The 22652-nt window shown below is 45.4% G+C and overlaps 1 protein-coding gene across 1 annotated transcript; it reads right to left on the bottom strand.

Annotated features, from left to right (window-relative positions):
• Window positions 1-4833: 4833 nt before the first annotated feature.
• On the bottom strand, window positions 4834-21356 carry PROK2 (prokineticin 2; the record flags this gene model as incomplete). Its single annotated transcript, XM_080677091.1, has 2 exons — window positions 4834-4935; window positions 21255-21356. 2 exons carry the CDS (start codon window positions 21354-21356, stop codon window positions 4834-4836), a joined length of 204 nt encoding a protein of 67 aa, XP_080533217.1.
• Between the last annotated feature and the right edge of the window lie 1296 nt (window positions 21357-22652).

Genomic DNA, 22652 nt, shown 5'->3' with positions numbered 1-22652 from the left:
TGGCGAGGATATGGAGAAAAGGGAGACCTCGTGCACTGCTGGTGGGAATGCAGACTGTTGCAGCCACTGTGGAGAACAGTATGAAGTTTCTTCAAAAAATTAAATATGGAACTCCCATTTGACCCATTAATCCCACTTCTAGGAATACATTCTGAGAATCCTGAAACACCAATCAGAAAGAATGTATGCACCCCTATGTTTATTGCAGTGTTATTTACAATAGCCAAGATCTGGAAACAGCCCAAGTGCCCATCAGTAGATGAGTGGACAAAAAAAACTGTGTTACATTTTTACACCATGGAATACTAGGCAGCAGTAAAAAAGAAGGATCTCTTACCCTTTGCGACTGCATGGAGGGACCTGCAAAGTATTATGTTAAGTGAAATAAGCCAGTCAGAGAAAGACAAGGATCACATGATCTCTTTCATATGCGGAATCTAATGAACACAATAAACTGACAAAAATAGATCCAGTGTCATAGAAGCATGGAACAGACTGACAAATTTCAGAGGGAAGGTGGGGGAGGGTGGGTGGGTGGGAAGAGATTAATCAGTGAATTTATATGCATACTAGGGTCCCAGTGCACGAATTTGTGCACCTTGAAAGAAACTGTGGGCTGCGAAGCTGCAGTGGGCACTGGGGTGGGTCTTGGCCCAACCTCCCCGACCCTACCAGGCCCCTCCTGCTGCGGCCCCCAGACCCCTGTCTACGGGCAGCCCTGCTCCCGCCACCACCATCCCCATGTGCTGACGGTGCTGGCTCCGCTCATACCCACTGATGGCACTGAGTGATTGGGGCCAGCGCCAGCAGTGGGTGTAAGCGGCAGCTGCTGCTCCGATCGCTCCTCAGGAGCAAGGGGAGGTGGAGAAGCCCTCAGAAGTGATAGGAGCTGACAGCCGCTGACAGCGCTGAGCAATCGGGACCAGTGCCGGGTGCTTGTAGCAGGTGCAAGCGGCAACTCCAATGCCGGCTGTGGGTGCGAGTGGGGCCATCGCTGGCAGTGGGTAAGAGAGGTGGCTACCAGCCCTGATTGCCCCTCAGGAGCAGAGGGAGGTGGAGAAGCCCTAAGGGGCGATGGGGGCTGGCAGCTGCTGCTTTTGCCGGCAGAGGTTGCAAGCGCTGGGTGGGACCATGGCGCGCGGGATCAAAGAATTTTCAGTAACCACCAGAGGCTCGCTGGATGACAGCGACCAGAGCCCCACCTTGGTCTGGCGCCCCCTCTCACCTGCTCCACCATCCCTCCACGGCCAATGCCTGCCATGTTCCGCACTCTGCCGCCTGTTGCTGATGCCCACCATGTTCTGCACGTGCCCCCTGGTGGTCGGCACACGTCATAGTGACCAGTTGTTCGGTTGTTCCGCCGTTCGGTCTATTTGCATATTAGGGTTTTATAGATATAGAGATATGTGTACTCCATGGACACAGGCATTAGTGTGGGGTAGGCCTGGGAGGGCAGGAAGGAGGGTGGTAGGGGTCAATGGGAAAAAAAACAACACACAAAGGGGTCATCCGTAACACTATCACAATAAAGATAAATTAAAAATAAAATAAAAAGAAAAAAATAATTGAAAATTAATGTTTAGATCATATTAATCATATTTCATTAACAGATTGAATAAAGCTAATTGGTTAATATTGCAAAAAAAAGTGTTACTTTTAAAATAAGGTTGTTGAGGTCAGAAATGACAGTTTTCATGAAAGTCAATATTTGCAATGAAATCCAAAGGTGCACTTGAGTTTGGTCAGTAGCTTCAGGCATAGGATTCATTTCTACCTCATAATGGATTCCATCCACTCATAACACTTACTACAAAGCACATAGCTTTGCCTTATCTTGTAGACATTCTGGCCTACAAAGTCCCAATTTTAGTGAGAGACCATGCTGGGCCTGGCAGAAACCATGCCACAGTCTTTATAAAGCAACACTTTGTTCTGTGTATAGAATTATTTTCAAGAGTCTCCATGAGGTCTGATTACAAGTATTTTTGAAATATTTGAAAGGTGCTAGCTAACTTTGGTAATAGGTTAAAACAATAACTAAACAGAACTACATACTAAACAAGGAAGTATTGTCCTGGACGGTGTGTTCAGTGGTTAGAGTGGCAGCCTGTGCACTGAAGGGTCTTGTTTTCAATTCCCAGACAATGACATGTACTTGGGTTTCAGGTTCACTCCCAGCCTCAGGTTGGGCCATGTGTGGGAGACAACTAGTTGCTGTGTCTCTCTCACATCAATGTTTCTCTCTCTCTGTCTCTCACCCTCCCTCCCTTCCACTCTCTAAAAAGCAATGGAAAAAATACCCTCAACTGAGATTTAACAAAAACAGAAAAAGGGAGTATTATTCCTCCATAGAAATAACCCAGGGAAAGTATCAAAGGCAAAGCTGGCTTTCTGGGTGGCAGTGAGTTCGTAGGTGCAGCTCTAGGCCACTCTCTCTCTTGGCTGCGTTCAGTCTACCATGTTAAAAACTGATTGGCATTTGTAAAAGTAAATTTTTAAAAAGTTGATTATGTGATTTTTAACATGGGTGAAAATGGATGATTGGGTCCCAGCCGGTTTGGCTCAGTAGATAGAGCGTCAGCCTGCAGACTGAAGGGTCCTGGTTCAATTCTGGTCAAGGGCACATGCCCGGGTTGCAGGTTCGATCCCTAGTGGTGGGTGTGCAGGAGGCAGCCAATTAATGATTCTCTCTCATCAATGATGTTTCTCTCTCTCTCCCTCTCCCTTCCTATCTGAAATCAATAAAAATATATTTTTTTAAAGAATGGATGATTGATCCAAGTGTTTGCACCACTTATTAAAAAGGATGTATTGAACATTATGTGAAAGCAACATGTAGCAAAATTGCTGAACTGCCTGTTTTTTTTTTACCTATGATTCCACTTGAAGTCTAAATTTTTTTTCTCAACAAACTCAGTAAGGAATGTTCCTTGAACACAGACTAAACTGAACCCAAACTAATACGTCCGTGACCAAGGATGGTAATTAGCACAGCACAACCCCCCACATTTCTGAGCAGCTCCCGGGGGCGTCAAAGCCCTGGCGGAGTAAGCAGCGACCACAGGAGCCCTCTTTTGAAGCGGTTAGTAGGTCGGCATGATGAAATTTACTCAGTGAGCATATTTCATAAGTGATTTATTTGTCACATTGAGTCCATTTACACTCGTTGGGTCTTCAAGGCCAGGCCACACTGGCATTGCTGTCTGGTGAGCACCGGCACCTGCCCCAGTGCCAGGCTGAATATGCTGTCACTACTTGCTGAGTCGGCAGTGACACCCCACGAGTTGTTCTGGTTGCAGTCAGTTCTGTATGTCATAATTTCCCTTCATTTTCCAAAACCTCGCTGATTTACATGGTTTTTGTACTTCCTTAACATTCATGCAAACAGAATTTTGTATGTAAAATGAAAAAGCACAGACAATAGTGCTATTTGACTAACTGAAGAGTCTTTGTCAAGTTTGGGATGTGGGCTATATAAAAATCAGCTTGTAATAAAAACTGAGGACAACTGTGACAAAAATAAGGATATAATATTAAAATAAAGCAAGTGGTGTACAGTACTGATTCAGGATTTTTGATACAGAAATTCTGATACAGAACTTTTACACAGCAATAGTGATACAGGTGCAAATGGCAGGATGTCAGGCAATCCATTACAATAGAACTTTTGATTGCTAATGAAGTTTAACTTACAAGTTAATACCGATTTTAAAAGGATAACTAATTTTATGCCAGAATAAAATCAACACTTCCTTTTCAAGTGACATTTTTGGGAACAACTCTAACTACAAGAGTTTTCTAATAAAATTAGCTTCATAAAAAAAGAGATAAATGTGATACTGTGCTGCAGCAATTTGCACGTAAACTGATTACTGAAATTCTGTAGTACACCAAAAAGAATATTTTGCCAGTCTGACAAAAAAAATTATAAATTTGATTCATTCACACCAGATGGGTATTGTGTGTTGGCTGTTGTCATTTTTTAATTTGACAATCTAAGGGAGTCAGGTGTTGCATGTTTCAAAAATTCTTGTGGCTCACCAGTGTGCTAGGGCACACCAGATGAAAATCACTGCTGTATTGGGAATTCTTTAAAAAAACCCATCTGTAAACCTGGACTAAATTAATTGACCCTCCATTCCTTTGTCCTCACAGGGGCACCCAACAGGCCTGAGGCCTGCGCAGACAGGCCCATGGGCGTCTAGCAGCTCCCCACCCTCACTCCATGTCAGAGATGCTTGGAGTGTCTAGTTTAGCTCTACACTCTTCACTGCTTAAGCATCATCAAAAATCTTGATTTTCCTCAGTGACTCCACCAGCAAACTATGGATATGGACACCCCTCCCCCACCACATATATATTTTAAAATGCCACAAGCAAAGGGAGGCAAATGGCAAAGAACAAAGTGAGGTCCTTAAAATTCTTGAGGAGTGAGAGATCAAAGGGTGAGTGAGGATGTGTGTGGGACAGGGATGGGAGGAGAAGGGTTTAAGAAAAAAGAAGTGTGTATAACAAAATATCAAATTCTTATTGTCCTCATTTTTGTGAAAATGGGTGAGTTATTGGCATTAAAAAAAGCCAAACCAAATCTTAATCCAAACCGGGAAATTAGAACCAGTTCCACAATGCCTTGAACATTACATTTCTACCCCAAACTAAATGTTTTTCAATAAAAAGAGGTCATTTAAAAATCAAAGCTAGCAACGTCACTCAGAAGGCGGAGGAAGCACTAGCGTTCTGTCTGGCACACTATATGTCTGGCACAAGAGCAAGGAATAGATGTTAACAGGCATCATGTGGCTGTTCACACTTCAAGTTTCTACTCTAAAGTGATTACTTTCGGGAACAAACAAATCGGTTGACTGAAGCTCGTGAGCAGGCTAAGCCAGGCATGCACGGACACGTGTGAAGCAGCCTCCGCCCAAAAAATGGAACCTAAAATAAAAAAGAAAACCGCATCAGAGCAGGAAACAAACAAAAAAAACCAAACACAAACAAAAACCCCACAGAACTCTTCTTGGGAAACCTCTTTGAATAATAACTATCATCTGAGTGTCCACCACTCGCCCAGCTGCCTGGCAAGGTGGTCAGCACCTCTATGTGTTACCCTTTCCATCCTCCTGCCACTCTGAGCATGGCAACTGCTTTAGTTATACCCATTTCCAGGTGAGAGACTGAGGCGGCGAGCCTAGTGACTTGCCAAGGTCATATCCAGAACTTGAAGCTTGGCTGGTAGTTGGACCAGAGACTAAGCTTTGAACCACCAAGCTCTAGTGCCTTTCCCTCGTTCTCATTTTGATTCCTTCTCCTGCTCCTGAGGCGCCTTAAGAAGAGCAGGCACTGTGGGCATGACCACATCTATTTAATGAGCAAACAAGTTCACAGACAAGAAGCAATGCCTAGCTTCACACCTTTGCATACAGATGTCAGAGGAATCAAACCCCGGGGGTGGGAGGAAGGGGGGAAATAAGAGGGACATTCGGGAAGGAGCAAGCTTGGTCTGCTGACATGGAACTAAGCAAACCCCGCTGAGGCAGAGCCCGTAGCCAAAGGCCGGCTCATTCTGAAAGCAGTTGAACCCTGCCCATGCCACCAACGGGGCTGGTTGAGGAATGTCAACCAGCAACTGGGCCGGTGGTTTTCCGTGCAGGGGCAAGTGGCGAGCACTCCAAATGCGTGTGCTTTCTGCAGGCAGAGAGCCAGTCACCCTCCTCCCCAACCAGGGTGCCTCATGAGAATCTGCCCGTTCTGCAGGACACCTTCTGCAGGACACGCGGGGGATGTTCATCAGCTTAGAGGTGGTGACAGTCAGTGAACTGGGAGGGCAAGTTCCTCAGACTCAGGTAAAGTCAGAGCCCAGCTAGCAGACTCCCACCTCAGGGCTGTCCCACAGCTCACACATTCCTGTTTCCAACCCACATGTTTTCCTCAGTGCCATTCCGGTGTATTCCTTACTCTACTCCACCAAAAGAGGCCACCGGTCCCCATGATCTGTCCTTGTGAGAAATCTGAGATGCATCTTCCAGTGCCTTCTAAATACTTTTTATGAAAAAGAAGGACGGTCTGCAGAACCATCCTAACCTTCATTTGGATTGAACTGATGGAACAGACCCGATTCTGGTTGCCCAAGGATCAAGGCTACTTATTCTGGGTGTTAACTTTGAGTGGGACCACACCATGCTCTTCTTACCTCCTTTTTCCTTTTTCTTCTCTTCCTCTTTCTTCTTTCCTGCCTTTCATTTCCAAAATGGTTCTGGAAGGGCCAGGGAGATGGTTGAGAACAATATATACAAAGGGAGGCAGGAGGAGGGCGGGTCTGTGTGTGGTGGGCAGGCAGAGCCATCCCATTCCTTTGTCTTTTTGAAAGGGCATCGCTTTCAAGGCTCTAAGGACACTGTCTCCACGGGCGCATGGCGCCAGCACGGTGCAGACTTACGCTCAGAATGCTCCTGTCACTGTGTGTGTCAAAAGGTGCATGGATGGTGGGCTCACCTGTTGACAGAGAAGGTGGGTGCTGCTGGACAAGCTGGGTGACTATAGACAGTAGGAGAAGTTATACTCTATGAACTTCCAGTCCCTTCTGGGACTGTGAGAGCTTCCTTTTTGTCCAGCCTAAAACGGCTGCGCGGACCAGTGTTCCTCATTTGGGGGCTGATGCTCCTTGCCACTCCCCCAGAGACCATCGGGCAACATCCAGAAACATTTTTGTTTTTCACAACCAAGAGCGCAGTACCACTGACATTTAGTGGGTTGGGGCCAAGGATGTTGCTAAACACCCTCCAATGCACAGGACAGCCCTTATAGCAAAGAAATGCCTGGCCCAAAATGTGAATAGTGCTGAGGTTTAGAAAAACGAGCACAGGCAGCAACCTTCAAGGAAAAGGAGCTGAAGGAAGTGAATTGAAACTATAAAAATAAATACCAAGCATGTCTCGTTCACTCATCCATCCAGCGGACATTTACTGAGCGTCACCAGCATGTCAGGCTCTGTATTAGGTGCTGCGGATACAGCAATAAACAAAAAAAGGAAGGCCCCTGTCCATCATGGAGCTCATACTTTAATTATGAGAGATAAGCCAGTGCAATACTCTCAGTCACTAACACGGCCCTCGCCGTGCTCACCATCCTGCGCGTTACGCTGTGGTCACTCTGGCTTGTCACATGGGCTGTCAGCACCAAAAGCAGACAGGAAGGGAAAACAGGCCAAGCCTCGTACAGCATCTTAACCCGCCCCTTTCATATGACAGCTCTGATGACAAAGGCCACAGTTTCTGATATGACACACTCAGAGAGCCTTGCTGATTTCTTCACTGGCCCATTCACTTCCAGATCTACATACACGGAGTGGCAAACTAGTAGGTGTCTGACAGTCACCAGTGCCGAGCAAGTGCTGACAGACAACGCATATCAGAGGAACAAGAGAGCCCAGCAGCTAACTGTTCAGTCCAGACTTTAGAATCAACTCTACATCAATCCAACGTTCCCACTAGCCCAGCACTCCAAGCGCACGCCCTGGGAGACATGGAGCAGAGCACCAGCGTGTAGTGAAGGCGTGAGCCTCACCCGTTGGCACCAGGTTTTAGAAGAGGAAACAGCGTTTCTCTCCAAACAGCCATTATGTTAAAGAAGAAACTATATGGGAGATGGGAAGAAAAGCCTAGTCATGTGTCTTTTTATCTATCTATCTATATCTATCTACCTACCTACCTATCTATCTAAAAGGCTAATTGACCGACTGTATGTACATCCGACTGTCCGACCAACTGGCACATATGACATGCACTAGCAATTTAAAAATAAAGGTTAAAAATAAACGTTGACTCACGCATGTGCGATACATATAAAGCTCTTGCTGGCGCCAATCACACGCAATACCAGAATGTATCTGAAGACCAACTATTGGCACAACATACTTCTGAAGCCAAAAGAAAGCGACGTTATGGACAGAATATTGTTTATTTATTAATAAATTTATATATTATTTTCATATACATTTTACTAATTTTCTTTCATCTCTGACACTTCTATTATAGAGAAAGGGTGAATAGCAATATTAAAATATTTTGTATTTTAATTTTATAATACTATATTATATATACTATTTGACATGTAATTTTTGTCAGTAATGTAATTACCACCCAAATCTTCCTTCTAATTAATTTCCTTTCAATGTGCACGAATCCGTGTACCAGGCCACTAGTTTGTAATAAAACCATTTTGCAACAACTTTTTTGGTACATAGTTTTTTTAAAAAAAATGAAATGGTAGAATAATGCATAAAATAAAACTGAGAGTTCAAAACTCCCACAGTTTCTGGTTTTATTAATTATGAAGATCACTATGTATCTTAATTTGGTTAAATTTTAAATTGTTTCTTCAAGTTTTTTTGAAATACATATACATTCATATAATCCTAAATAATGCAATCATCAACGTGGCTTCCTCTTGTGAGGAGAGGGTTGACCTGGGCTGGGATGCTGGGCTGCCCCACTGACCTTGGCCTTCGGCTGCACTGTGCCCTCGAGAAGACTGGCTGAACATGGGGAGCAGCAGGTTGGCCTCACTGGCTGTGTGAACTTTGGTTAGGGGAGCTGTTGGCATGCAGGCCTCAGGCCTCTGGGGCTAGGGAGTCACAACAGATTTGCAAAAAACAAGGGTGGTAGCTTCTGTGGATCAAGGGGAGTCCCATACCTTGGCCTTCAAATTTGGTAGCACCCCATAGAGTTGAGAGGCCAAAAGAAGCTGTGTGCTTGGGTAGCTGTTGAAGCTCCCAATGAGAAGAGGATGCTGATCTCCATTCTGTGTCCTGTAGGCTAGATTAATGTAGCATGAGGCCAGCGGCGCTCAACCAGGGCGATTCCAAAACACAACCTCCTCCAAATGCCCCCAAACCTGCCAAGGGGACATGTGTCATAGTCTGGAGACATTTTTGTTGTCACAACTAGATAGCAGATCAAGGCTAGAGATGCTGTTAAACTTCCCACAATGCACAGGACAACCCATACAACACAATTTCCTGACCTAGAGGTTGGTGGTGGCCAGGTTGAGAAACTCTGCTTAGACTAAACTATATTTATTTCTTCAGCATCTCTCTGCCAATGGCCAATGACCCTGTAATCACAGCTACGATCCTGCCCCCAAGAGAGCAAAACTAGACAGGGGTTCTTGACATCGTGTTATGAAAGATGAGGCAATTAACCCATTATGCTTTCTTCCACCCGTTTTCACTGCATTCTGTAGTGATAGGAGTTATATTTTAGTTGGTATTTTCAAAAATTTTATACCCCATCCTGAAATTACAGGTGTTTACAATGTTCTGTCACAGGTTCAGTCTGTAACAGAAAGTTAATCATTTAAAATCCTCCATTTTCTTTTTATGTAAACAAAAGACCCATGTTCTAATTTAAATTGTTTATCTTGAAAAAAGAATAATTTGTCATTTAAAAATGCTGCTAAAAAAACTAAAACTGATGCTTAAAATGTTGACATAAAAAGTGGAACAAAATAAATATTCAGATTAATTTTTTGGAGAAAATAGTTAAATTAAAAAAATTCATAAAATAGTAAGTAATAAAAAGTAAAAGTATTAAATATGTAATTATAAACTTCCCAACCATCAGGTAAGCAGAATGGGATGGAATTGGCTGGTCTTTGTAAACTCTGGAAAGTATAGGTATTAGTAAACTTTAAAATAGGCATCTTTTAAAAACAGAAAAGTATTCCCTGTAGACATGATTCAGTAACTTATTCATAATAGTTTAAAAATTTATTGTTAAAACGCTAATATGCAAATTGACCAAACGGTGGAACAACTGGTCGCTATGTTGTGCACTGAACAGCAGGGGGCAGATGCTCAATACAGGAGCTGCCCCCTGGTGGTCAGTGAACTCCCACAGGGGGAGCACCGCTCAGCCAGAAGCCAGGCTCATGGCTGGTGAGTGCAGCAGTGGTGGCGGGAGCCTCTCCCGCCTCCGGGGCAGAGCAGGACCCCTTGGGGAATGTCCAACTGCCGACTTAGGCCTGCTCCCCACAGAGAGCAGGCCTAAGCTGTTAGTTGGACATCCCCTGAGAGGTCCCGGACTGCGAGAGGGTGCAGGCCGGGCTGAAGGCGCCCCCCTCCACCCCGCAACAAGTGCACGCATGTCGTGCACCGGGTCTCTAGTCAAATATAAAGTTAAAAACCAATAAGTATAGCCCTGGCCAGTGTGCTCCATGGTTAGAGCATTGGCCTGCCCACCAGAGGGTCTTGGGTTCAATTCCAGGTCAAGTTCTGGTACTTGGATTGCTGGTTTGATGCACCCCGACCGAGGTCACATCGATTTTTTTTTTTTCTCTCTCCCCTTCCTCCTTTACACTCTCTCTAAAAATTAATGGGAAAAAATATCCTTACTTCTTAGGTGAGGGTTAAAAAACAAACAAACAAATATCCCTATAATTATAGCAGTACAGCCTAGTCAGATCTGAATATGGAGGAAGTTCAGATCTGCACACTCCACAAGTGAACTGAATCATATGAAATACCACAGTAAACTGAGATCAGGGCTACCAATTCCTATGCATCGTTATCAAGTTCATTCATTAAATATAAGTTCACTTCATCAAAATTAATAGACATTTGTGGCTAATGATTAAGTCAAACCGGGATGGAAAGTTTAAAATTTAAATAAGTTTAGTCTTCACCTATTCATAGCCTTATGTTTTTAGAACACCAATTCCTGTGACCATGACCAGTTAATCCATTCTTTTTCTTTAAAAAAGCAGGGGGCCACCATCAACAAATCCACAAATGACAAGTGCTGGCAAGGATGTGGAGAAAAGGGAACCCTCATGCACTGCTGGTGGGATTGCAGATTGGTGTAGCCACTATGGGAAACAGTATGGTGTTTCCTCAAAAAATTAAAAATGGAACTGCCATTTGACCCAGTAATCCCACTTCTAGGAATATATCCTAAGAATCTAGAAACACCAATCAGAAAGGATATATGCACCCCTATGTTCACAGCAGCACAATTTACCATAGCTAAGATTTGGAAACAGCCTAGGTGCCCGTCAGCAGATGAGTGGATTAAAAAACTGTGGTACATTTATACCATGGAAATACTATGCAGCAGTAAAAAAGAAGGATCTCTTACCCTTTGGGACAACATGGAGGGGCCTGGAGAGTATCATGCTAAGTGAAATGAGCCAGTCAGAGAAAGACAAGTATCACATGGTCTCACTCATATTTGGAATCTAATGAACAAAATAGATCCAGAGACATAGAAGCATAGAATAGACTGTGGAATCTCAGAGGGAAGGTGCAGGTCGGTGGGAAGAGATCACCCAAAGGACTTATATGCATACTAGAGGCCCAGTGCACAAAAATTGTGCACTCGCGGGGGGTGAGGGTCCCTCAGTCCAGCCTGCACCCTCTCGCAGTCTGGGACCCCTCAGGGGATGTCCGCCTGCCAGCTTAGGCCTGACCCCCCCCGGGCACCCACAAAGGATCTGGCTGTGAAAACATCTGGGGTTTCTGTCCTCCAGGGAGAGACAGCTTGCAATACAGGGCCACACACAAAATTTTGTTCGCAGCCACTTACCCTGGGTTTCAGCAGAGGGAGGGCAGAGCAGACTAGAGCCACATAAGAAATCAAAAAATACCTTGAAACAAATGAAAATGAGAACAAAACAACTCCAAGTCTGTAAGATACAGGGAAAGCAGCCCTAAAGGAAAATTTATACCATTACAGGCTATCTCAAGAAACAAGAAAAAGTTAAAATAAACAATATAACTTTACACTTAAAGGAACTTGAAAAAGAACAACACAAAGAGACCAGGGTGAGAAGAAGGAAGAAAATAATAAAGATCAGAGCAGAAATAAATGAAATAGAGTCTAACAAACAATACAAAGTATAAATGAAACCAAGAGCTGGTTCTATGAAAAGATAAACAAGATTGACAAACTTTTAACCAGACTCATCAAGAAAAAATAGAGAGGACCAAAATAAACAAAATCAGAAACAGAAGAGAAGTAACAACTGACACCAAAAAATTATAAAGGATTGTAAGAAATGTTATAAATAACTAACTATATGCCAACAAATTGGACAATCTGAAAGAAATGGATAAATTCCTACAAACATGCAATCTTCCAAAACTAAATCAGGAAGAATCAGAGAATCTGATTAAACAGGTTAGTTAAAGTAGTAGTAATCCTATATAATAAAAGGCTAATATGCAAATCAACTGAATGGCAGAATGACCGGTTGATATGATGTGCACTGACCACCAGGGGGCAGATCTCAATGCAGGAGCTGCCCCCTGGTGGTCAGTACACTCCCACAGGGGGAGCGCCACTCAGCCAGAAGCTGGGCTCACGGCTGGCAAGCACAGCAGCGGTGGCGGGAGCCTCTCCCGCCTCTGTGGCAGCACTAAGGATGTCCCACTGTGGCTTAGGCCCACTTCTGTGAGGGCTCCCAAGGGCTCCCGAACTGCAAGAGGGTGCAGGTCAGGCTGAGGAACCCTCCCTGCACCCCAAGTGCATGAATTTCATGCACCGGGCCTCTAGTAGTAGTAATAATAATAACAATAATAATACTCCCAACAAAAATCCCTGGACTGGATGCCTTTACAGGTGAATTTTACCAAACATTCAAAGAAGAATTAACACCTATCCTCAAACTATTCCAAAATATTGAAAACCAGATAATGACAAAGAAAGAAAAGTATAGGTCAATATCCCTGATGAGCATAAATGCTAAAACCCTCAACAAAATATTGCCAAACCTAGTTCAGCAATACATTAAAAACATCATACACCAGGGTCAAGTGGAATTTATTCTGGGAGTGCAAAGTTGGTATAATATCTGCAAATCAATATAAACAAAATTAAGGATAAAAAACACATGATCATATAAATAGATGCATAAAAAAGCATTTGATAAAACCCAGCACTCATTATTGATCAAAACTCTCAGCAAAGTGAGAATAGAGGGAATATACCTTAATGTAATGAAGGCCATATATGACAAACCCAGAGCCAACATCATACTCAATGGGCAAAACCTACAAGCATTCCCCTTAAGAACAGGAACAAGACAAAGATGTCCACATTCACCACTCTTCTTCAACATAGTATTGGAAGTCCTAGCCACAGCAACCAGGGAAGAAGAAGAAATAAAAGGCATCCAAATTGGAAAGGAAGTAGTAAACCTGAACTTATTTGCAGATGGCATTATATTATATAGAGAGAATCCTAAAGATTACACCAAAAATCTACTAGAACTGATAAATGAATTCAGTAAAGTAGCAAAATAAAATAAATATCCAGATATAAGTTGCATTTTTAAACACCAATAATGAACTATAAGAAAGGGAAACTAAAAAAACAATTCCATTCACAATTGCTTTAAAAGAATTTAACCAAGGATGTAGACGACCTGTATTTGAAAAAAACTAAAGAAGATACAAGCAAGTGGAAGCATATACTGTGTTCATGGAAGAAGTAACATTAATATGTCCATACTACCCAAAGCAATATACAGATTGAAGGCAATTCCTATCAAGATACCAAATGGTGTATTCACAGAACTGGAACAAATATTCCAAAAATTTATATGAAAACACAAAAGACCCCAAATAGCAACAGCAATCTTGAGAAAGAAGAACAAAATTGGAAGAACAACGCTACCTGATATCAAACTATTTACTCATTACTACGAGGCATAGTATTTCTTCTTCTTCTCTGGTTGCTGTGGCTAGGACTGGCATAAAAACAGACACACAGATCAATGGAACAGAATAGAGAGCCCAGAAATAAACCCACACCTTTATAGTCATTTAATATTTGACAGAGGGGGCAAAAACATACAATGGGCTATAGATAGTCTATTCAATAAATGGTGTTGGGAAAGTTGTACTGATACGTGCAAAAGAAAAATGAAACTAAACCACCTCCTCACTCTACACATAAGAATAAACAAAAATTGGCTTACAAACTTAAATGTTAGACTTGAAGTCATAAAAATCTAGAAGAAAACATAGGCAGTAAAATCTTGGACATTTCTTATAGCAATATTTTTTTCTGATATATCTCTTTGGGCAAAGGAAAAAAAAGAAAAAGCAAACAAATGCGACTAAATCAAACTCAAAAGTTTGTGCACAGCAAAGGAAACCATCAAGGAAATGAAAAGACATCCTATGTAATGGGAGAACATATTCACCAATGATACATCTAATAAGGGGTTATCATCTAAAACTTATCAAGAACTTATAAAACCCACCCTAACCCTAACCCAAAAAACCCCCACAAACAGTCCAATTAGAAAATGGACAAAGGACCTGAATAGACACTCTCCAAAGAGAATGTACTGATGGCCAATACACATATGAAAAGATGCTCAACGTCACTAGTCATGAGAGAAATGTAAATTAAAATGACAATTGAGGTATCATCTCACACCTGTCAGAGTGGCTACTATCAATTAATCAACAGACAAGTGTTGGTGAGGATGTGGAGAAGAGGGAGCCCTCATGCACTGCTGGTGGGAGAGCAGACTGGTGCAGCCACTGTGGAAAGCAGTACAGAGTTACCTCAAAACATTAAAACTAGAACTGCCTATGAACCACCAATTTCACTTCTGGGGTTTTATCTGAAGAAACCAGAAATAGTAACTACAAAGAATATATGCACCTCTATGTTCCTTGCAGCATTATTTACAATAGCCAAAATTTGGAGGCAGCCCAAGTGCCCATCAGTAAATGAGTAGATAAAAAAGCTGTAGCACATTTACACAATGGAATACTACTTGGCCATAAAAAGGAAAAAATTTTATCCTTTGCGACAGCATGGATGGACCAGGAGAACATTATACTAAGTGAAATAAGGTCGTCAGAAAAAGACAAGTCCCATATAATTTCACTCATATGTAGAATCTAACGAATAAACTGAACTATAAGCAAAATGGAGACAGACTCAGAGAGAGCAGGCTGACAGCTCCCAAGGTGGAGTGTTGGGCAGAGTGGAGGGACTGAGCAAGGAAAGAGAAAGAACTCATGGTGCGGACAGCACTGTGGTGATTGTGGAGGGGAGGACGGGAGTGGAAGAGGGTATAGAGGAGTAATTGGTGATGGGAAAAACAGAAAATAAATAAAAACATCTCCCATTGGGAAAACTCATTGGAACTATAAGATGAGACAAATTCCCACTTTGGACTGTTAATCCTCACCCACACAAGTCAGTCCCAGTCCATTGGACTCGATGCTGTGCCATAAACACAACAGCTTTTGTGGAGGAAGAAGTGGATAGAGGTTAAGACCACAGACAAGAAGTGAAGCCTGGTCTGCCTTCTGACCTGGCACCTGTGACAGCAGTTGCTGAAGCCTGCAGTCTGAACATCGGTGTGTGGAGCCCGTGACAAAAGCATCCCTCCTTCCCAGCACTGTGAGCACCGCGAATCCGTCACAGCGTGGAGCGCCAGACATGCAGCACCATCAGGTCCAGCAGCGCAGGTCCTGCTGTGACCACCAGACCTGCCCGCAGCCTGTCCCTGCACCTGGCGGGAGGCTAAGCTGAGGAGCAGCACATCCTAAAGGACCGGCTAAGCGAGGGTAGCTCTCAGCAGCACGGCGCACACGTAGCATGGCCAACATTTAGAAAGGAACGTGACCATGGAGACTGGCACCCAGGGGAGACCGGTGCCCAGGGAGAGTGGTGCCCAGGAGAGACCGGTGCCCAGGGGAGACCCGTGCCCAGGGGAGACCGGTGCCCAGGGAGACTGGTGCCCAGGGAAACCAGTGCCCAGGGGAGACCAGTGCCCAGGAAGACCAGTGCCCAGGGAGGCCAGTGCCCAGGGGAGGCTGGTGCCCAGGCAGCTGGGCCAATGGCACCTTCCCGAGGTTTGGAACCAAGACAGATGACGGTGGCTTAAGACCTTCCCAGTTCTAAATAGTCAAGACTAAAGGTGCATGTCATGTTTAAAAATGACAGTATAGTCGCGAGCGATAAAACCCTGGGGGAGAATGATCTAAACGTAACAGGAAGTGTTTCTCAAGGAAACCACAGGAGAGCTACACTCAGCTTCAGATATGTCCAAACAACCAAAGTCCCTACTGCAGACAAGTCACAGAGCTCAACCTCAGCCAATGATTTCATTACGTTTATTCCGAGAAGGGGAAACAGGAGCCTCACCTGCGCCTGTGCAATACCGGAAGATGCCTGATTCAGCCGCAGCTTTAACCTCTCTGCACACGCGGTAAAGCGGAGTGGAATCCAGTTTGCTTCGGTAACGTGTAGAGGGGAACTGCAGAGACCAGCTCTGCCTGCAACAAGCCACCTTGCCCAGCACGTCCCTGTGACCTTCACTGTACTGCTGGTAAATGCGGACATGGGACTAGAGAGCAAGGCACTGTGTCCCTGGAGATTTTGCATTTCACAAGTTTTGAATCTGAAGGGCAAGGACTGTTTAGACTCCCCACACTTCTCTGCTCCCTCCCACCTCCTCCCCACCTGCCCCTTCTAGAGGCCTGTAACCAGCTGGGGCCCACAAGCAGGAGTCTGCAGCACAAACCAGAGCCCCACTCAACCCTGCCCTCCCAGCTCATACCAATTATTGCCGGTAACGCTTCAAAGGGGTGGCTTGGGCCACTCTGATATTAACCTGTTAGATAAGATACAGTGGGAAATTAACTATCATTAACCCCTAGGACTGTGAACAATCTATCCTATAAATAGTCAATTAATTTTATATCTTAAATTAAGATACAAGACTAGTTGTATTATCAATGATTTTCTGAAAAAATAAAACAGCAGATGGCAGCTGCCTCCACTTTGCTCATAGGTGTACAAATTCTTATGTTCTGAACACAGACACTAACAGCACAGCACACCCTCTACCACAAGACACAACTTATTTACTTCTGCCTTAGCAGTAGGTCTGATATATATATATATATATATGAGGTCCAATGCAAGAATAGGCCTTCGCAGCCTCAGCTTCATCTGCAAGGTCATCCGCAAGGTCATCCGCAAGGTCATCTGGACAGTTGTTGCGCTGTTTGGCTGTTCGGTTTATTTGCTTATTACACTTTTATTATTATAGATATACTAAAGGCCTGGTGCATGAAAATTCATGCACTGGAGGGGGGAAGGGTCCCTCAGCCCGGCCTGCTCCCTCTCACAGTCCGGGAGCCGTCAGGGGTGGGAGATGACCTGGCAATCAGGGGAAGGCGATGTCCCATCACACCTCTGCTGCTGCCACTGCTGATAGCACAAGCCTCAGCCAGCCCTGGTTACCTGAGCCTCAGGTGGCCCTGGGCAGCTGGGGGGCTGAGCAGACTGGGGGACTCTGGAGGCAGGCATGTGGAGCTGCCAGGCCTGCCTGGTGGCGGGCCCGGCCTTGCTGCACCCCTGCCACCCCAGCGGGGATGAGGGGACTGGATGCTGCCATCTTTTGGCTGTGGGTGCCGCCATCTTTGAGGGCATGGCAGTCAATTAGCATATTCCCTCCTTATTGGCTGTGGGCACCACCATCTTTGTGATGGAGTGAGGGTCAATTAGCATATTCCCTCTTTATTAGATAGGATTCCTAAATGATTTTAGACAAATTCATGTGTTTGAAATTATTTTTATGAAGTGTCTCTAATGTCATGAGAACTATGACAGGAAACTGATCACCAGAATAAGTTAGAGGACACAATTCTTTCCAACGGAAGGGCAGAGGGCAGAGCAGGTGCTTTCCACTGTCATCTTCTCCAACTTCCATACCCTGGGCTGCAGGTCACACAGCCTTGCTCAAGGTGAGGGCACTGCAACAGGAGAGAACCACCGTGAACACAAATATACTCACTTTCCGAGACCTCGGGTGGCAGCTGTCCCCTGCTCGGCCCATAGGTGTGCAAAGCCTGAGGCCCCTGATCCAGAGACTAACAGCACAGCACGTGTCTCCATCACACTGGAAGTCGTCGATGCAAGCCTGAGATGAAAGAAGCAAACATAAATACAGACAGCGGACAGACTCAGGCAGAGGCGATCTAAAAATAGCCACAAGAAAGCGCTTTAAATATCTAACTGCTCTGCGATAATAACCACATATATAAAAAACTGCAGTCTTCATTTACTTGTCCATGTTTGCCATAAAATATAATCAGAAGAGATTTTCCTAGTTTTTTAAAAAAAATGGTCTAAAAATGGCTCACACATTATGAAAATCTTAAACACAATATTTTTAAAAACCAGTTATCTTTTTACAGTGCTTTATTGAATTTGTTTTGAACTTTAAAAATATGAGTCTATATTAATCTTATACCATACACAGCCACTAAGTACTACATAAGTCAAATCACAAGATTGTATGATTATTAACTGAATACATTGGGCCCACTTTTTCCAAAGGGATTTAAATGGTCTCTAAGTCTGGCATGAACTGCTACAGACCCATCAAGGCACTGATGTAAATTTTAGAAGGCCTCATTTTCCTTTTTAAATATTTGCATTTTGGTTCATGAGACTTGATGTTTCTCACACCACTGACTTGATTTTCACCATTTCCTCTTTAAAGAAAGAAATCTCATAGGGTGAGAATGGGCAGACCAAGGCTTTCCCTTATGTTACTCTTTTATCTCCAGTGAGTAACCTGCAAAAAGAAAATTGTTGCCTTAGGCCTTAGGATATACACATGTGCACATTACAACACCAATGGAGCTTCTATCGGAGCCATCAGATGAAATGCAATTGTCAACAGTGATGACTCAAGGCACCTGCTCCCAATACAAACACTGTAAATACACACAATTAAAGAATCAACTATGAAGGAATTTCATACTGTGATAAATAGAAATAAACAATGAAGTCTAAATTTATATGCTTGAAAATTGATCTGAAGGTCTATTGTTCTTTCCTAGAATCAACCAAAAATAGGATGCTTTGTTTGAATGGTGTGTAGTAATCTCCTTTTCCAACATTAAGGTAAAAACATCCTGTCCTATAAAATATGTAAGAAATAAAAAAATTATAATTTAGGCACAAGTTTAAATGTACATTTATTGGAAACAACTAAAGCATTCCTTCAAAATTCTAGTTTTGGGGACAGCCATAACTTCTTAAAATATAAACACATGGGCACATGCTTATTCATTACTTTTCATTGGTTTATTTCCCCCGCTAACATTTTTTCTCAACCTATTTAAAACAAGTATCTGGACTAAAACTACAATTTCCACCTTGGGATAGTTGGATATTTATAGGAAAATATTTAAACATTTCCATCTTCCAGCTCTTATCTGTATGCCAGGTATCATGCCTATGTGGTCATCCTAATCCATCAATGAGATGTTCAGTACATGATGTTTTCCAATGTGGTTTTAACAAATCAATGGTTTTTAAATGACTACATATATTCCCCCAAACAGTAAGTATTTAAGGTGGAGGTTTCAGGCTGTATTTTATTTCAACAGACGCTCAAGACCCCGAATTCTGAAGCCCCACCCACTCTTTTTATAAGACAATCAACATCCAGCCAAAAATCTTTTAAAATTCAATCACTTGGATGTTTAATATCCTATAGACAATATCTCCAGATAAGTTACTTAGTTTTTCATTTGACTCCAGATGGTTCCTGTCCTGGAGACTTAACTGCATTTCTTTATTGCCGTGCAGCTTTACAGACTGTTAAAAGAATTCTCTTTTTGTAACACAGAGTTAAAATTACAACAACAAACAGCACACACACTATAGAACAAGCTCGTCTAAATCTCTCTATAGATAAACATCCAAAGTGATAAAGAGTTCATTTTGTAACAAGAAGCTTCAGTTCCTGGAAATATTTTCAAAGAATTGCATAGGTTTATATATTTTTAATTAGACAGCTGTTTCCTAATGCCCTTCAGCCTTAAGCCATTGCAGATCTATTCAAACTGTGTTGTCCCGTGAATGGAACAAAAAGATACTTATATTGCAAAAGAATTTTGGGCTCAGAGGATTAGCAGAAATTTTAAATGAGCCAGTGGGAGAAGAGGGGGAAAATCATGTTTCAATTCTCATGTATTAGAAAGACCTATAAAAACATTTTTCAACCACACCAGCTGGCTACTGACAAAGCTATTCAAATAGATTTTGTAAAAAATCTCTAAATGACTCTAATAAATATCCCAACTCGTACACTTGCGTATCTCCTGGGCAGAACCAAATACTGCTGTGTCCCAGGGCTCACAATGTGCTCTGAGCCTACGAATTAGCATGGAGACAACAGAGCTTTATTTTCTCAAGACAATGACATTTCCCTTAAACTTAAATGTTATTTCATTTTCATTTCAAATACAGAAGTTTGATCTAAATCCTAAAACGTGCACTTAGACATTAGAAGTTTAATGGAGGTGTAAAATAATGTCAGACTTGGAGGAAAGGAGTGAGCAGTGAATAGCCAGGAAGTGACAGCGAGTTGGCATTGTTGCTCTGAAGTGGAATGGACCTATGGATTCTGTGCTAGAAATTCACCCTCAGACCCACACGAAGCACTCTGGGCGGGGAGAAAGGCGAGTTAGTTCCTGCTTCCCAAAGCAGGTGTCCTCTCTAAGTTGAAGCATTTACATGGCCCCCTTTTCCATAATTATGCAGGAGCATGGAGGTGCTTCATCAGGAACTGGAAATGGAAAACTTTCATAGGGAGATTCTCAAGACGCCGGGGAAACGCCCCCCCCCCCCAACACACACACACACACACACACACACACACACACACACACACACACAACCCTGGGATCCAGAAAGAAGCACCCACATTGCTTTTCAAAGCGCACACGTGGCCTTGGACCAAGGTCTTTCCAAGCGATTCTGTGGGGGACGCGTGGGGAGCAAAGTCCCCGCTGCAGAGGATTAGGGCCCAGAGGGGGATGCGCCAGGCCCCTTGGCATTTCAGGAAGGGGCTCAGAGTTCAGGTTCAGGTGGGCACGTCCTGGCTGGCACGTCCTGGGATAGTGCTTGAGGAGACTGAAGAGCATCTTCCAGCGGAACAGAAAGACCGAACCCCAGAAGAGGTGAGGGGAGAAGGGACACAGGCGGGGAAAGTGGGATGCAGGCGCTGAGAGCAGCACTTGGGTCACTTTTCTTCCGGGCCGCGCCCCGTGTCCCGTGCTGCCGGGCACTCTTCTAAGTGCGCCACGGGGCGGCCCAGGCCGGGGTACCGGCGCGGGGACACCCTCCCCGCGCCCCTCGCCGCCCTCGCGTCGCCCTTCCCCAGCCCCACGGGCGCCCGCCGCCGACAGGTGCGGGGCTGCTTACCCCGGTGATGACGGCGGCGTCCCCGGCGCGGGGAGCGAGCAGCAGCGGCCACAGCAGCAGCAGCAGCAGGAGCAGCATCGGGGCGCAGCGCGGGTGCCTCATGGCGCCCTCGGGGCTGGCGGCCGTTGGGGCCGTTGGGGCGGTTAGAGCGCGGGGCTGCCGCTCGCTGGGGCGCAGAGGGGCGGGCTGGTGGCGCCGCGAGCCTCCGGGCGTATATAAAGGCGAGCGCGGCCGTGACTCAGCCGCGGGCGCTGCGGGCACACCCCGCCCCCGCTCTCACGCCAGCCCACCGCGGGCGCCCGCACCCCTCGCCCCGCCTCGGGTGCCACGCAGGCAGCCCCTGGGAACCCCGCGCCCCGCGCCAGACTTGCGCCGCGGCCGTTCGCGCGGGCCGAGTGGCTGCCGTGGGCTGAGCCTCCCTCGCTGCTGTCCTCGTTTCCAAGCGACACGTGCCCAGCGAGACTGCTGCAGCGCATTTGCTCTCCAGATGTGAGGGCGCCTACTACGTGCCGCGCGCTGTGGACACGTGTGTGTGTGTGTGTGTGTGTGTGTGTGTGTGTGTGTGTGGGAGGGTGGTGTGTGGGTGGGTGGGGCGGGGGGGAGCTGCACGTGCCCGCTGGTCCGCAGGTCCGCACAGCGCGCCGCCCAGGTACTGTTCTGGGGTCCAATCACCCAAGAAGCGGCCCGCACCTACGCGGGAACCTGGAAGGGGGTGGGAGTGGGGGTGGGGTTGGGGGTGGGGAGAACAAAGGGAGAGCAAAGTCACCCGCCCGCAGCCCGTGGCGGGAGTCCGGCGTGTTTCTGTCACTGCAGACGTCCTCCTGTGAGCCCGCGGCTGTCCCACCTCGCTCCCCTCCCGGGTTCCCAGGAGCCGGCCGTCCTTCGAGGCCTCACCAGCTCCGACAGCTGTTCTGGAAGCCGCGGAGGGGAGATGGGGCGCCGGCGTCCGGGCCCCAGGCCGCTCGCAGCGCCTAGTGCCTTCCCAGCCCGGCACACCGCCTCGGGCTCGGGGGAGGGCACGTCGCGTTCCCGCGGGCGAGTCGTTCTCGGGCCTTGGGCTCCGGGCCATGAGTGGCGGACTTGCCCTCCCCCTCGGACCCTCGGCGAGAATCGCAGCCCGTCCTCCCTCCGCGAGCAGGGTGGCAGGAGGACTAGGCGTGACCACGCCAAAGAGCGCTGCGATTTTGGGACGCGGACTCTCCCTAAAGCTCCAGAACCGCGGGCTTTCCCTGCCCCTCGAGGACCACAGAGTTTTGAGAAGCAGATGCGCCTTCAGCATCTTTAATAAAAACAATGAGGAGAGCCGGGCAGTCACTGCCAGACCGTGGGGCTCCCCCATGCCAAAGCATTTAGACCAAATGTGGAAAGAAGGAAAAAAGCAGGCAATTATCCGAATGT

This window comes from Plecotus auritus, assembly GCF_963455305.1.
Source record: "Plecotus auritus genome assembly, chromosome: 6".
NCBI lineage: Eukaryota > Metazoa > Chordata > Mammalia > Chiroptera > Vespertilionidae > Plecotus > Plecotus auritus.
Note: the sequence above shows the minus strand (reverse complement) of the source record. Positions and strands in the feature narration are given on the sequence as shown.